Source organism: Hippocampus comes, unplaced genomic scaffold, assembly GCF_001891065.2.
Source record: "Hippocampus comes isolate QL1 unplaced genomic scaffold, H_comes_QL1_v1.1 scaffold395, whole genome shotgun sequence".
Lineage (NCBI taxonomy): Eukaryota > Metazoa > Chordata > Actinopteri > Syngnathiformes > Syngnathidae > Hippocampus > Hippocampus comes.
In genome coordinates this window covers 22,403-39,775 of record NW_017806169.1, presented here as the reverse complement: position 1 = coordinate 39,775, position 17,373 = coordinate 22,403, and the positions used below count along the sequence as shown (strand labels likewise).

General features: G+C 42.2%; 1 protein-coding gene and 1 long non-coding RNA gene across 2 annotated transcripts in view; one reads left to right on the top strand and one right to left on the bottom strand.

Moving 5' to 3' along the window:
- LOC109531623 (uncharacterized) overlaps positions 1-13,053 on the top strand; it is a 24,027-nt gene extending 10,974 nt beyond the window's left edge. Inside the window, exon 3 of the long non-coding RNA XR_002171211.1 lies at positions 12,912-13,053. This is a non-coding gene — a long non-coding RNA (uncharacterized LOC109531623). The remainder of the gene's footprint in view (positions 1-12,911) is intronic.
- Positions 1-16,341, bottom strand: part of dvl3b (dishevelled segment polarity protein 3b) — a 32,559-nt gene extending 16,218 nt beyond the window's left edge. Inside the window, exons 1-8 of the mRNA XM_019896008.1 lie at positions 15,776-16,341; positions 12,132-12,201; positions 7,432-7,544; positions 6,911-7,020; positions 6,562-6,700; positions 6,186-6,276; positions 6,033-6,102; positions 2,987-3,126 (exon numbers count right to left, since the gene is read on the bottom strand). Coding sequence (XP_019751567.1) covers positions 2,987-3,126; positions 6,033-6,102; positions 6,186-6,276; positions 6,562-6,700; positions 6,911-7,020; positions 7,432-7,544; positions 12,132-12,201; positions 15,776-15,936 — 894 coding nt within the window. The 5' untranslated portion in view covers positions 15,937-16,341. The remainder of the gene's footprint in view (positions 1-2,986; positions 3,127-6,032; positions 6,103-6,185; positions 6,277-6,561; positions 6,701-6,910; positions 7,021-7,431; positions 7,545-12,131; positions 12,202-15,775) is intronic.
- Between the last annotated feature and the right edge of the window lie 1,032 nt (positions 16,342-17,373).

Genomic DNA, 17,373 nt, shown 5'->3' with positions numbered 1-17,373 from the left:
GTGTTAGTGTCTCAACATGGCTACGCTTGTGAAAGCAAAACAACGAACTCAAACGCGTCTTCGTTCAATGTTGTCAACTAATATCTGGATTAATTTTAGGCAAATTTTCCTCAATTCTCCGGAGAGATTTTCATAAAAATGTGAAAAACCCGGAATTCCGGGAAAATCCGGAGGACTTTCATCTCTGCACCTTGAATTTATAAACCTTAAAGTAATGGCTGTAACTATGGACGCTCTGTCTGCAACCACTTTATCCACACCAGTCCAGTCTCGTCAATATTAAAAATTTGCTGGGGAGGATATTCCTCGGCCTTGATGAGATTTTCAAACTCAACTTTAAACTTTTCGGCAGCAGCCTTGTCTGAACTGGCTGGCTCCCCATGATGAATCACTTCTTTTCCTCAACTTTTCGAACCATCCTCTGCTTGCTTTAAAATCAAACTCTTCAGGAGCAATGCTAGGATCCTTTTTTTTTTTTTTTTTTTAATCAAATCTCCATACAATTGTGTTGTTTTGCCACAAATCGTATCTTGGCTAAGACTGTCCCCTGCTAGCTGTTTCTCATTTATGAAAATAAGCAAAAGTTTCTCCACTTCCTCTAATATTTATGGCCTTTGTTTGCTAAACATACGAGATCCTTTAGCCACATCACTGACTTTATGGTGGTCTTTCTTTTTTAGGATGCTGCTGATTTCGGCATGCCGAACTCCTTAGCCAACACAGACACATGCACACCTGATTCATATTTCACTATCAAATCTTTCTTAAATTCAATAGTTTTGACACTATTTTCCTCTTTTTTTACCAGCTTTACTACTTCCACTTGATTTCTTTTTCCTCTTTTTTTCACCAGCTTTACTTCCACTTGCTTTCTTCGGTGCCATGCAGAAATAACAGTCCAATTTGCGTAGATCTCAACAAACACGTCTGCTTTTTTTTTTTTTATCTTTATTGAACACGTCTGCTCATAATGGACGCTCTTTCTTTTAAAAAAAATATCTTTATTGAACACGTCTGCTCACAATGGAGGGGTCGCTTCTTCGTCTACCCGAGGAAGCGTCACTTCCTCGTGTAAAGAAGTCGAGAGGAGTCGAGTGGCGTATTCAAGTGCGCTCAGTTTGGTCGAGAACCGATTTTCGGTCGTAATCCGAGGCATAAAAAACTAGAAATTTTGGGTCGAAAACCGATTTGGTCGAGAACAGAGACGTTCGAAAACCAAGATTTGACTGTACTTAGTAGGGTTGAAATTGGTCAAACATAATCTTATATATTACAGTAATCCCTTGTTTATCGGGGACCAAAACCACCCACGATAAACGAAAATCAGCAAGTAGCGACCAATTGACATACATATAAAAAAAAAAATGCCCACGTGGGCCTTTGCGCTTGAGCAGAGCACACACACACACACACACACACACGCCAGCGATCCCTACAAGCTTGCAGCAGACGTGTTTGATTAGTCAATTAAGGTTGTTTAGACAATTAAGGATGGAGACTTGCTTTTGTTCTTATAAGTCTCTCTCTCTCTCTCTCTCTCTCTCTCTCTCTCTCTCTCTCTCTCTCTCTCTCTCTCTCTCTCCCCCCCCAACACACATACTCACCTGTGCGCCCATGCGTGCACGTGCACACACGTGCCCCACGTGGACTCAGCACTTGAGCAGAGTGCACACACACTAGCACGCATAGTAAACAACACTTAGACACTGATTTTTGCACTTCAATTTTTTTTTTTTTTTTTTTATGATTGTTTGAAAAAATCCGCAATGCGATGCACGAAGCCGAGATAAACGGACAGCGAAATAGCGAGGGATCACTGTATTTCCTTAGTACATTACATTACATAAACTAAAAATGTGGATTTGGCTGTTGAGCGGCTCTTGTTTTTGGTCAAATGCCAGTTTTCTGTAGAGGTACAAATTTAAAAAAAAAAAGGGTATTCTATTATGAGCAAACTTAGTAAAGACTGACCAAACACGACCAGTCCAAACATAAAAAATGTAAATGAAGAAGAAAGCTCAGGGGAAATCTACCCAATAACACTCTGGCACCCACGGACTCACCTACTAGCAGATTTGTTTTTCAATCATTTCTAATCCGCATATTCTTGGAAAGGCGCATATTCTTGGGAAACGCTTATTGGCGTTATATTCCCGGTTACTCAAAATTTTTGGGGGGTTAATAAATAATTTAAAAAAGAACCCCCCCCCGTTCCCCAATGCGATAATGTCCATCAATTATAGGCAGTGTTTCACTATTTGCGGACCGCTCCTAACCACACCCCACCCTTGCAAATAGTGAGGGTCTATTGTATAAACACAAGTTGCATTAGTATGATATTTAGACACGATTATCAGACATTGTGACCAAGGAAAATCCAACTGTCCTGGAATATATTCAAATGAATGACAAACACCACAAAACCAGGCATCTTCGAATTTTCTCACAACGAAAATATTTTCCATTCCGATGAGGACATTACAAACAGGCCCACTGCCACATGGTTTCCTAAAACGTTTGAAAAGTTTCACAGCCTCAGCAAGTCATCAGTGGAATGGCAATTAATTACCAGCGCTCATTAAAGTACATATTTTGAGATGAATACCCTCGCCTTTTTGACTTGCATATTCTTGGAATATGGCTAATGAAGTATTAGCAGGTAAACACTTTTACATACAGTCATCTTGAGCAAAAATGAAACAATCCCGTGCCATAGAACGTGGCATCATGACTGACAGGGATTGAAAATGTAAGAATAAATAATGGACCTGGGGCAGGGAAGCCACAATCCACAAGCATCCGTTGAAAATCCATGATGAGCTTTTGTTTAGAAGCTTTGACTGCTTTCACATGACTTCAACCCAGTTGCTGGCGCGGAACACAAATTTGACAGACACTGGCCCGCACGCGCATTCCAAACTCCCAGGTATGGGCTGCCCCATTTTTAAATTTGCACAAGGTGAATGCAACAAACACAGCCACACACCTGCAACAGCATGTCCCCTGGCTCAATGCGTCCGTCAGCAGCTACAGCTCCGCCCTTCATGATAGAGCCAATGTAGATTCCTCCATCTCCTCTCTCGTTACTCTGGCCCACAATACTGATGCCCAAGAAATTGTACTTCTCTGAAAAAAATACATATTTAATGTTAGGACCACCATTGAGTAGTACATGCATACAAAAGTCAGGTACAGTGAGCCCCCGTTTATACCAGGGATACTTTCCATACCCACCATAGACATAGCCATTTTAAAGATATAGAGTTGCACCCTCCTGCATGCTTTAAACCAGACATGTCCGGCTTCGGGCCTGGAGGGCCACCGTCCTGCCTGTTTTCCATCTCTCTCGGCTGCAACACACCTGATTCAAATGATCAGCTCATCAGCCAGCTCTGAAGCAGCATGAGAACATTGCTGATTATTTGAATCAGGTGTGTTGCTCCTGGGAGAGCCGGAAAACAGGCAGGACAGCGGCCCTTGAGGACCGACTTTGAACACCCCTGCTTTAAACACATCTAAACTTATTAAAACACACTTTTAAGTATGCCTCGGCGCCTGTTCTCATTCCCTTGCTTTCACAGTTCTTCATATAAGAGCTTCAAGCAGTTTGTCACTCCCAGACGAAGATTACTGTCAAACTGCTACACAAAAGAAGAGAATAAAATATTGTATATTTCAACACCAAAGTGTATAAGCAAACCATATACAGTCAAACCTTGGTCAGCAAACCATTTAAGGACAGATTAATTGCCAAGTCTCTGTCAGATTACTGACCTTGTTTGCTGCTCATGCTTAAGTGTTGTTTTCTAGACCAGTGTTTTTCAACCTGTGTCCCTAAACCATTTTTCCCATTGGAATCAATGTAAAAATTGTTTAATCCGTTCCAAGTCAAGAAAACTTTTTTAAACCATTTTTTTTTACAATTTCACACCATAAACTGTACAAATGTAATAGGAGAGCAGGTAATATGTAAAATACTGTACAAACAAACTGTAATATGTTTTATTTTTTCACCAATTTTAACATTAACATAGTAACATAAAAATTGAAGGAACATCTCTCTCTCTCTATCTGTCGTGGGGCGTGCGCCTATCCCAGCTGTCATCAGGCAATAGGCGGGGCATTTCGGCATCCCGAACTCCTTCGCCAACACAGACACACGCACACCTGACTCATATTTCGCGATCAAATCTTTCTTAAATTCTATAGTTTTGCGTACTATTTTCCTCTTTTCTTCACCAGGTTTACCACTTCCACTTGCTTTCTTTGTGCCATGATTAGGGGCTGATACACGATGCAAAAATAACAGGCCGATATTACGTGGTTCTCACCAAACATGTCTGCTTTTTAAAAAAAAAATCTTTATTGAACAATACAACCTCGTCTGCTCACAATGGATGCTACAGGACACCAGAGTGTTCATTATGTGCCGCTGTATTGAAAACTGCCGGCCGTAAACAAACGCACGCACTTCTCCTGTGCTGCTGGGGCAAACCATTCTGAAAAGAGGGGGTTTCACTCCCCCGAACAGAAGTGTCTCACCAAACACGTCTGCTTTTTTTTTATTGAACAATACGAACTCGTCTGCTCACAATGGACGCAACAGGACACCAGAGTGTTCATTATGTGCCGCTGTATTGAAAACTGCCGGCCGTAAACAAACGCACGCACTTCCCCCGTGCTGCTGAGGCAAACCATTCTGAAAAGAGGGGGGTTACACTCCCCCTAACAGAAGCGTCTCACCAAACGCGTCTGCTTTTTTTTTATTGAACAATACAAACTCGTCTGGTCACAATGGACGCTACACGAGGAAGCGTTTCACCAAACACGTCTGCTTTTTTGAAAAAATCTTTCTTGAACAATACAAAAACGTCTGCTCACAAAGGACACTAAAGAGGAAGTGTAGCTCAGTTAGTTCGAGAACCGAAATTTGTTCGTCATCCGAGGCATAAAAACCTCGAAATTTTTGTTTGAAAACCGAATTGTACGAGAACCGAGATGTTCGAAAACCGAGGTTTGACTGTAAGTTTATATGCCATTAAATAGATGTTCCAGTAATCATAAACCTTCAAACGATGGCTACTTTAACTCACAGAGCAGGAACACGTACAAAGAGAGCGAACAATTCTCATAAGCATAAGCTCACAGTCGTAAAGCTCCTACATTCAATTTTCCCCCATAAATCAACATGATTGGTCAGTCCCCAAAATGGATTGCTCTCTTTGACTATGTGATGTTAATGACTCAACAAACAGTGACATTTTTTTTGTTGTTTTTTTTTAGCTTTTCCTTAAATGTGATCGTTTTGGAGATGCGAGGATTCCACCCTATGGCACTGATATATTCTCTCTGCTTTGTTATAACAACTATTTCTGAAGCTCAGTTGGGGACCTTCTCTGCATCGTCTTCTTGCCCTTGATTATGCTGCATCGCATCCAGTAGACCGGAGTACTACCAGTCATGTTATTGCAAAAAGTGGCTCTACACTGAAGGTGCACAACTCTGAATCTGCATTTCCCTGTATAATGTACTGTCAAAATCCATTCAGTAAAAATGGTCTGCAATACAGCAGCTCTACCAATGAAGAACTGCAAGATAGCGAGGGAACACTGTACTGCACAACCATTTTCGCAAAGGACATTTTATCCTTCAACACAGCTGATTTACCGGCATCCAATGACTCATAGATATGGACAATTGTAAAAACAAAACAACCCTTAAAAAGAAAATAAAAAAATAAAAAAATAAAAAACAAGACCATTCATAGATGTGGATTCTTCACAGAAATCTATGAACTATTCATTGGCACATAATATGAAGTCAAAAGTCACCATCAACTTTTATTTCAACATCTTGGTTAAAGTCAGGTTAGCTGAGAATATCAACAAAAAACAATAACAAGGAATGATAACTCAATGCAACAAGCTATACAAATTATTCATACTACCATTCAGACAAAAAAAGTGTATGAATGTATCTATAAAGAGTCGATGATCTGTCTTTTTTTGGGGGGGTAAAATTTGGCAACTTACCCATGTTGAGCGTAACTGTAATAATGTTGAGGGACATTGTAGAGTCTGTGATGCTGCTGAATGATGATGACTGGACACAAGAACAATAGAAAAGGGGGATTGCTGTAACTTAACGGGAAAATACCAGAATGTGGTTGACTCGTGTCGTCTCACCCTGTCCAGATTGGAGGCTTTGGGTTTCCGGCGGCGGCGGCGGTGTCGTCTCATTAAACGAGAGGAACTCTGTTCTGTGGAGCTGCTAAATCTGGGAGACAGAAGAGACATATTTCCGTATGAAAATGATGTTCCACAATAGCCACTTAATAAACAATTATGGCAACCTCTGGTAGAAATTCCATTCAAAGATAGTGACTTGCAGTGTGCAGTAGAAACCTACAGTTCAGGGGGTGGACAACTGCCGTAGGCCAAGTGCAATAGGCTAAGTCTTTCAAAAGTCAGTGATTGTAATTCCAGAGGCCAAACAAAACACTGTCACTGCAAATTGCCCTTATCAACTTACTGCTCTGAAAGGCAACGTGGGCCGTGTTACCTGCTGGTAGCATCGTCATCCTCGGAATCAAAGCAGGAAGTGGACTCCAGCTCACTGCTCATGAAAGAAGAGCAGCTGTCGTACTCGGCTCCCCCTCCACGCACCGCTGGCCGTGACAAAAACCCGTTCTGCCTACTGCCTGTGGAGAAAAAAAAAAGCATGCAGAAAGAGTCATGTGGGAGAATGTACGGGTTTGTTGAGACAAGCTAAGGAGAACTGTCCCAATAAAGACAGCATCGAGTAAAGATAAAGCTCCAAAATCAAAACACATTTTTGCTAAAAGTACATTTCTATCTGCTGTGAAAATGTTTGTGGAGATAAAAATACTGGACACAAACAGCTTCCTGACCGTGGTCACTGTGCTTCCGTCTCGGCTTGTCCCTCTCTCTTCTTTGAGACACCATAGAGCCCGTCTCCGTGTCATTGTCCAAACTGTCCCGACCGCTTGCAGCTTTCCCACTACAGATGGACGCAGTGCATAACGACGACAGATTTGAATTGCATTCATATAATAAACACCTAATTCCCCAAACCAGCCTTGTCCCAAATGATTGCAAATTTCAAATTATTTTGCTACATACAGGCTGTGCCAGGCTGGTATCAATTCTATTGACTTTACAGTTTCAAATGTTATTCAGTTTTTTTTTTTAGGAAAGACTGAGGGCCTTGTTCATGACATATAGGAATTCAAAGGAAGGCGGCCATGCCCCTTTTTGCAGAACATACAGTATTAAAGTTCGGGGGCTCTGACTGACCTCAAAGTTAAGATTTGGTGTTGTGCCACCACTGTCAAAACAAGTTTCGTTACAATCAATGTGTTTCCCCCTTCAGCAAAACAACAAATGTGCAACATTCTCTCCATGTACTGACTGGTAAGAAGGTGGTCGAGAGTCTCCGATGCCTCCGGTCCTCTCTAAAGGGGGCGCCGCCTCAGAGTCTGCCACTGGAGCTGCATCTGTGTGGGTGCCTTCTCCCGACACCAGCTATGAGCAAGTGGAGAGGTGTGTCATCAAGAGGGACAGAGACAAGACCAGGGGGAACACAGTACTCCTTCGGCACTATTCATGACAATTCAATTCAACACTCAATGTTTATGTTAGTTTTACTGCCGCCTGGACTAAATAGATGACAAATGATGGTAATTGAAACGCTTATCACTAAGAGGAAATATCATTAGCAGTAGCTGTATACATTTCCAAAAAGGGGGGCAGTCTTTGAGATGAAAAAAGGGGGTTGGCAGGAAGATGTCAACTTACTTAAGGAGCCCCTGCTGTGTTGTGAGCAGAAAGGATATTATTGGCAATAGTAACACAGCATGCTTAGCCTTTCATCATCTTTTTAAATTTCTAGTGAGGTTTAATGTTCTCATCTGATTTGAATGAAAAAGCTTTCTTGTTTTATTTGCAAAAACAAGAATGGATGATCGATTCATCTCATGACTCAGCATTTAACGGTGATTACTTGTAAAAGTAGTCCACATGGACCAAGGACACAAGATGGATGCATATTTAATCCTATTCATGTTGGCATCGCAACCACCAAATCGAGCAAAATGAACCATTTGCCCAATGCACGATATTACCACCACATGCAATTTGGCTTTCTCCAAAGAAGGGCTTTAAAATTAACATGATAAATGAGTTGTTTTTGTCACTCAACATCAGATTTAAAATGTAAAGAGGCCAGACAGACAAAAACAGAGCATGAACTCATTCTAAGTTATAGCCATCATCCATTACAGTGCATCCTTTGTGCAAGTCTGTTGTTAACAAGAGTCTTTTCAAAGGGACGCGCTTATTTGATTTATGCAGTAGGTCAGTTGATGTGCAAAAAATTGTCTATTAAAAATAATTGGATGGGCAAAATCAGCTGCCAGTTAGATGAAACAACGGTGTTGGTCTCCTGCTGTGCTGTGGTGAGAGCAGGGCGAGCCCCTTGTACTCCACGGGGCCATCAATCCACTCACTGAAACAACACGTTAGACAGTGGAGACAAACAAGCTGCCACATCATAACAGAAACATTTGGTGGTCCGTGGAACTTCGGAACAAGACCAACATAATCAAGGGCACGCAAAGTCCCAAGAAAATCCAATGCATCTTCATTGATACAGCATTTTCACAACAGCTACAGCTGTAACAATGCACTTGACACAACATGAAGCATGAAACTATGAAACAACAGAACACACAAAGTTGAAAATAACACAGTCAAAACAACTTTTGCTATATATTTAGGCCTTGTTGTTTGAAGCAATTATAGAATAAACAAACGAAAGGACAGTTAACATTTACAATCGCAACCTCAATGAGGATCAACATGAACAAGAGGTGTTGGCAAACCTACTTATAGAGTGCTAGCATGAACAGCTGAAACCTCCTTGTAGATTTAACCTGCGAGTTAGATGCGCTCGGCCTCTGTTTTTTAAGATGGATTTTGTCTTGTGATTTCACTTGATGGTAATCCAATTTAAAAATCAAGAAGGGAGGAAGTGAGGCCATGTCCGGCTAACCCTCAACAGATGCCTCCTTTGTCATGGAGACAGGCAAATGGTGGCTCAGGACCTTGCAGTGACTCCCCATATGCAAGTGCAAGCTTGAATGTGTTACGTGCATCGATTCGTGTGGCTTAGGCCCACCACACACCGAGCAATGTGGCCAAATGCACACCAAGCGAATTAACACTGCACATTTACCAATGCACTGCAATGGAGAAAACTGGGCCGATGTTGTAAAGTTTTGAAGGACCACATGCAGTATACTGCACTGAATTGTTTTTCATACACAGTAGGGCTGAAGGATTTTGGAAGAAAAATAGAACTACATTGCAATGATTTTTTTCCCCGCCAATATTTCTAATTAATATGAAATACATTTTTCCAAGGTCCTATTCCCATTTATTTTTTTAACACCAACGGGAGCAATAAATTAGTCTGTATAATAATAAACAACATCTGACTCATTGTACAAAAATGTTTCGTTTCTAAAAGTTAGGCTAAAATAAACTATGAATTCATATGAAAGACAGTTTATTTATCTACTTCACTTAGTGTTGTTAACTTACTAAACACTTTGACTTGCAGTCTTTTAAGCATTCACTACTACAACTTCACAAAATTCTAGCCAACAAGTATGCCCTAAACCGGGGGTGTCAAATGTACGGCCCGCGGGCCGGATCCGGCCCGCAAAGGACTTTAATCCGGCCCGCGAGATGATTATGTAAAGCAGTGGTGTCAAACATACGGTCCGCGGGCCGTTCAATCAGGCCCCACAGGATAATTTAAAAGTGAAGAAAATGCATAAAAGACACAGAATAAATATTTTTAATAAGGTACAATTCATTGAGTATCCGCTAGGGGACACTGTTTTGATCAGAGAAGAAGACAACAGCAGCCTCAGTCCATCACTGAGACAGACCCATGACAGCAGACGCTATCAATAGCACTCTCACATTTACACATTTAATAGCACGCTCCTTAGTTTGTAAGGTGTAGGCAGGGATTACATTTAGATTTTATATGCACGTGTAAATGGTTTAAAACTTCCTTTCTTTATAAATCTCGTTTAATCTTAAAGTGCATTACTATATTTTTCAATACCAATTACTTGTTAAAGTTTGTACAATCAGTGGGATCAGTTGCAATGCATATATGTGAATTATAAAAGTAAATTGCACATTTGTCGAAGGAAATGTAAGGTGCTTCATGAAATGTTTTGTAAAAGGTATGTTCATTTAATTTCAACATTTTCCTAATGTTCTTGTGCTTCTTTATACCAAAACAAAGGAAAGACATATTGTTTTGGTTATTTATAGCAAAGTATGGTATCATTTTAATGGTCCGGCCCACTTGACATCTACCCAGGCCGTATGTGGCCCACCATGTGAAATGAGTTTGACACCCCTGCCCTAAACAGAGGACAATAAATTAGAAGTCAGTCATGCCAACAAATCAAAGCCACAGCTTTACCTCTTAAAATGTTCACATTTCACGCAACAATGGTACATAAGGCGTAGAAAAAAAAAGTAGTGTGTTTCCGGTAACCCGACCGACCGAGAATTTCTACGTCGAAAAAAAACTTTACGGTCGGCATTTTTTTCAAACAACCCTCTACATTTTTTGTGTAGAGGGTTTACATCGGTGCAAACTCTCGCGATATTCACGTTGAGCGCCTGCGTCGTTTGCGCTGTCGTCTGTCAACAACATTGAATCTTGGCGGCGGCCGCGATCTCCAACGACAGTTTAAACCGCGTTTTCTGTGTTACAGTCGCATGCTCACACCATAATGTTAAGAAAATAGCATCCATTGATGTATCGAAAAAATTCAGCGAACTATTTGATGAACACCACGGGGTGAGTAAAAACCGAGGGCAGAGGAGGACGGGTGGGAAGACAACTCAAGAGGTGGCGGCGGCGCCGGTCGCGGAGTGGCGGGTTCAATATCTTCTTGTTTTATGTTTATTTTGTTTACATTTTTGATGGAAAGAAAAAAAAAGATTAAAAAAACAAAACAAAACAAAAAAAAAAAACTTTGTCCGACCTACCGACCCTATGCTGAAATTTCATGTTACCGGAAACACACTATCTTTTTTGTTTGGCCTAAACACGTGGACTGCACTTCGCATACAGCAATGGTTGTTTTAAAGTGCTCGATAAATACAGTTGAGTTGAGTTTAACGACTGCAAGTCAAGTCAAAGTATTGAGCAAGTCAAAAACTTTTAAGTGGATAAACCGTCTTTGATATTATCTCGTGGTTCATTTGCCTTTATTTCAGCATAAACCTGTCACCTATAAGACCAAAACATTTAGGAATAACAAATTTTGATATGATTTATTGTAATACAATTTATTGCTTGTGTTTGTAAAAAAATAAAATAAAAAAACACAGGGGAAGAGGACCTTGAAAAAATGATCACAATTTAAATCGCAATCCCAAAATATTAATCATCTGCCCGACCCACCTCATCTGGGTTCTCTCGACTCTGAGCCCCTCCTGGGTGAGCGAGCTTCTCACCCTATCTCAAAGGGAGAGCCTGGACATTCTGCGCAGGCAACTCATTTCAGCCGCTTGCATCCACAATCTTGTTCTTTCGATTACAACTTACAGCTTGTGATCATAGGAGAGGGTGGGGACATAGATTGACCGTCAAATCAGGGGCCTTTTGTTTTTCGGCTCAGTTCCTTCCTCACCACGTCAAACCGTTTCTTCTCCAATTTCTTTTTCCAACTTTTTTTTTCTTTTTAAATTTTAAACTTCTTCTGTTTCCCGTTCCGTTCACAAATTGCACTACTCCTCTACCATCATCTGGCATTAATATTTGGCCTTGGCGGAGGTCTGCGCTCCATTGAGTGTTTGAGTCTTGTTTTGTTGTCTCTCCAGTGAGACTTCTCCATGGTGAAACCAGTTAATGTCCATGATTTAAATCCTCACAATAAAAGTTGGAAAGCGTCTTCTATTTAAAGTGCACACAGAGACGCCGCTGTCACTGAAGCAAACTAATGCAGTAATTCTGAACTTGGGGCTTTGAGCGAAAAATGATGCCACTGATCCAACGCATGCATTTGAACTTACCCATGACACCACACGTCCATTAAAGCAGGGCAGTTTTGCATTGTCATCAGATATTTCCTCTTTTACCACCCTGCAAAGCGAACAAAGGGGTGTTTCAGTCAACTTGTACCGAGACAAAAGCACTCTCAGGCAATAAAATCTGAAGCTGGTTTAGAGGCGGGCAACCACGACCGACACTAATGGAGCAACCCAATTGATTCACTCTACCAGTGGCTCTTCAACTTTTTACATCAAGTATCACCTCAAAAAATACTTAGGCGGAGGAAAAAAAGTAGTGTGTTTCCGGTAACCCGACCGACCGAGAATTTCTATGTCGAAAAAAAACTTTACGGTCGGCATTTTTTTCAAACAACCCTCTACATTTTTGTGTAGAGGGTTTACATCGGTGCAAAGTCTCGCGATATTCACGTTGAGCGCGTGCGTCGATTGCCCTGTCGTCTGTCAACAACATTGAATCATGGCGGCGGCCGCGATCTCCGACGACAGTTTAAACCGCGTTTTCTGTGTTACAGTTGCATGCTCGCACCGTAATGTTAAGAAAATTGCATCCATTGATGTATCGAAAAAATTCAGCTAACTATTTGATGAACACTACGGGCCGAGTAAAAACCGAGGGCGGAGGAGGGCGGGGGGCGGTGCTCCCCGGCGCCCCGAGTCCGGAGCGGGGAGAAAACTAAATAGGTGGCAGTGGGGGCGTTCCCCGACCACCCACCCCGCCGACCAGCACCTCCGCGCGCTCGTCGACGCACCGTCCGCCTAGTCTACGCAATTCTAGTCCAGGCCGGCCCGCGGCCGGCGTCGGGGCCCTCTCCCCGCCGGTGCCATCGCGACCCGGCCGACCTCGGAACCTAACACCGGCGAGCTGGGGTTCAATATCTCCTTGTTTTATGTTTTATGGTTATTTTGTTTAAATTTTTGATGGGGAAAAAAAAAGGATTTAAAAAAAAAAAAAAAAAACTTTGTCCGACCTACCGACCCTATGCTGAAATTTCATGTTACCGGAAACACACTATCGTTTTTGTTTGGCCTTACCAAAATGAAATCACAAAATTGCACTGACATGATTCAATGAAAAAAATTACTGCGCACAAGTAATTCAAAACTTGACCTAAATAAAGGTCGAAAAACAAACGGTTCTTAAAGATGAAATAAAAATGTAATGAAATGAAAAGTTAAATACAACCGAACTATATTCAGCCAGTGATTCTTTCGTGTACCACTTGATTAATAATAGTGGTACTTGTATCATACTTTTGAGAATCTATTCAGGACACCCCTTGTGTACACAAGAGCAGCTGCAGATAAATAATGTCGTCCGCCTGTCGACAATACCGGTGCCGTGTTATTTAACTGTGGGAATGCCCACATTTTAATCCCCGATTTCCGAGTAGCTGTTTGATAACCAAACATCTGCATTGGATTAAGTACTCATTGACAATAAATACAGAAATGGCATGGAATAATCTTCTGCCTCAGATAACTACCGGCAGATCTGGCAGGACTGCTACTAAGAACTTTGCAGCCTGATGGCTTGCTAGTTCTTGTTGTGGCACTATTTTGATTTGCAGGTGTATTTACAGAGTATCCCTTCACCTTTCCCAACATGAATAGCAGTCCTTTGCTGATGTGGCCAAGTTGCTTGCCGCCCCGTCCATATTTGAACTTGACTAAAAACAACTTGAGAAACCTGGCTCAAGTGCTCAAAATAGAACATATCTCACTTTACTATTTGGACACCATTGTCTAGGAGAATGCCAACATGTACACTTTTTCCAGCTGAAACACAAAGGGACACGGCCATAAATCTGCCAGAGTGATGAACGGTACATTCCTAAGTCCAACTCGGCATTCCTCTGACTAATGGACAACAACAGCAGGGGACTGGTGGACAAACTAGCTCAAACTCTTTAGTTACCCCTCTGACATCTGCCTATAAGCTGATTATACGTATCCTCTGGTGCTGACAGACATGCCGCTCGTAACTGCTTATTTTTCAGCATTTGTCTACCTGCAATTTCACCTGGACTCACAAAGCTGGAAAATGTGGTCGTCATTATTTGGAAAGCTGTTTGAGCATGTATTTGATACACTTGATGTCAATCTTAAGGTCTGTGTACTACTATTCTGTTCGTATTCACTAGAAGGGAACTTAAGCATAATCGTAGGACAACTACCATGATAATAGTGAGGCTAAACTGTCCACTAGTTGACAACTGTGTGCTACTAATACTAGCATTAGTACGAGTACTTCTAGTGACAAATTTCACTAGTAACAGCTACTGCTTCACTGGAAAAACATCTCTAGTAAGGCAGTTGTTTGACTTGTATGCAGAAATGCTACATAGTAGTGGAATGAAGGACTGAAAAAAATCACAAACAATCAGAGGTGGCAAATCCAGGTCCAGAAACTAAAAACCCTGTCACAGTTTGGCTTTAGCCACACAACTGTGGCAGGATTTTTACTTGGGAAACTTAAGCATACTAGTAACTCAGCTCATCAGCAGGCTTTGCAGAAACCTGATAACGATCCTGATTATTTGAATCAGGAGTGTTGAAAGAGGGAAACATGTAAAACAGGTAGGGGCTCTTGAGGCCCAGACTTAGGCATCCATGTACTAGTGGGTCAACGTGTCATAGAGTTGCGGAAGACAGTAGGGTAAATCCATCTTGAGTAAGACAGTCGTTATACTAGTGCAACCTTTCCATTAATAATAATGTACCCAAGTTGTTTTACCAGTACGCAGATATGTCAGACTGTAGTGGGGAAAAACACGAGTAAGAGAGTCGTTCTACTAGTGTGGCCTAGTTGTTCTGCTAGTATGCAGAAATGTCAGACACTTGTGGGAAAAAAAAGTCACTTGGAGGACAGTTCTACTAGTGCGCTTTTCTAGTGAGCAGACATGTCTTGCAGTAGCGTGAAAAGGTCACGAATAAGACATAGGGATTCTCCTCGTGCGTATTAATGTCATTTAGAAGTGGACAGCAGCAAGTATTGGGGGGAATAACGTCAAGATAGTCGTTCCACTAGTGCCTAGAAATTTCACGCAGTATAAGGGAAAAGCAGTCGCGAAAAAAAAACTGTCCCGTTTCTTCATCGCCGTTTTTCTAGTGCACTGAATGGTATTGCGAAGTGAGGACAAATAGCGTTCTAGTACGTGGACAATTAATCTAGTGGAATATCAAATAAATGTTCAAACAGCTTTCCATAGGGGCCTGCTGGATAACTACTTCTGACGTTAGCCTCGTAGCACTAGCTTTCCATACAGATCCGCCAACTGCCGACATTGGTGACGCACAAACTGGTTATTTTTCAGCGATTGTGAAAATGCTTTTCAATGTTATGGGGGATTTTGGCCGGGGGCTCCCGAAACTGCCTAAGCCAAATTAGGTCGGCGCGACGACAGGCTGCGAGCTTCGTAGGACTAGCCTCACGAGCAATGTAAACAAACGGCGTGGACGCTAAACAAACGTGCTAGCCGCTAGCAGCTAACAAAGGAAAGCTAAAGAAGCGATCGACAGCCAGGTGAAGCGATGACAAGCCAGCTGGCTCCTCCGCTGGCAAGTCTCGCAGCACTTACGTTAGGAAATCCATACGAATGACAGCCTAAAAACGACGTTTATAAAGCAAGCATATAAACAGTTACCCGAAGTCATCGTCCATAGATTTGAAGAAGAACTTGTAGTTGGGTTTTTTGAGGACATTTTTGAAGTCTGCCAAAGTGACTTTGTCCGCCGGCACAGACAGTTTCACCAGATAGGGTGTCTCCTGGTCGTCGAGGTGGTAGATAATTTTGGTCTCCCCCATCTCGGAGTGCGGCTGAGGCGAAGAAGCAGGCTGGGCGCATTAAGGCGAGGGCCCCGGCAGGCTCCCTCTCGGGCCCCGACTCCCCGTGGCGCTGGCGGCGGTTGTGCCGTGGTCCCTCCCCGGCTCTCCGTGCCGCGGCCGTCCGATTCCGGTTGGTTTTTCTACGCCAGCTCAATCCCACCCACCCACCAAAAGGTCCCTATTCCACCGCGATGGGTTCGTACATTTTACACGGGTTGCGTTGTGTGCGGTGTGGGTTTAACTCAAAATCAGAAAGGAAGACGACTTTAAAAAAAGGGGGGGGGTGGAATCTCACTCTTATGCTCTCCCTAGCTGCCAACCTCGGCACTCTTGGCTGTTTGGTTGCACGCGAAAACTGCACCAAATTATCCAGGTCTATCTGTAAGGGATGCCTCCTAGAGGAGAGGAGGAAAACTGAAGTCATCCGTTGATGGCATTTTTGTTGCTAGTCAGCAAATTTACTGTTAGGGGGAGTGAAAATCCCCCCCCCACTCTTTCAGAATGGTTTGCCCCTGCAGCGTGGGCGAAGTACGTGTGCTTGTTTGGTTGCACGCGAAAACTGCACCAAATTATCCAGGTCTATCTGTAAGGGATGCCTCCTAGAGGAGAGGAGGAAAACTGAAGTCATCCGTTGATGGCATTTTTGTTGCTAGTCAGCAAATTTACTGTTAGGGGGAGTGAAAATCCCCCCCCCACTCTTTCAGAATGGTTTGCCCCTGCAGCGTGGGCGAAGTACGTGTGCTTGTTTGTTGTTGCTTAAATTAGTTTAATACCAAAAATAATGTAAAATTATGTGTAAAATGAATTACGAATGTAAAAAATATACAGTATATCAAATATTTATTATTTATATGGCTTTATTTATATTCTTCTGAACATACTCAACATGGCTTACAACATGGAGTGCTACAAAAAAATAAATTACAAAGTACAAAAACAAAGACCCATCTCAAAAAAAGGTCAACAAAAAGTTCCAATCTCTGATTGTGCATATTTATAAGTGTTTAAATATTTACATTAAAACAACATAAGTAAGCTTTGATTACCAAACAACAAATGATAAATTAATATTTGATATTGGACATTTTAACCTTGCACAGTCTACACGCTGCCTTTGAACTATCAATTAAGTTGAAATCAGTCCAAATTTCACTGCGTTTCCTATCCATTTTCTCACCTTTCCACTTTCCACCGTGTAGTTTTTTCTCTGTACTCAAGCGCTATCGAGCTCTCTCTCGTCTCCCTGTCTCACCTGTTCGTGTGCTGCTCAGTGCTCACAGGGTGCTGCTGTGTCTCTGACTCCTCCCCCCTCTCTTCACTGAAGCGCGCGCGCGGGTGTGTGCGCGAGTGTGTGCGCGTGTGTGTGCGTGTGTGTGTGTGTGTGTGTGTGTGTGTGTGTGTGTGTGTGTGTGTGTG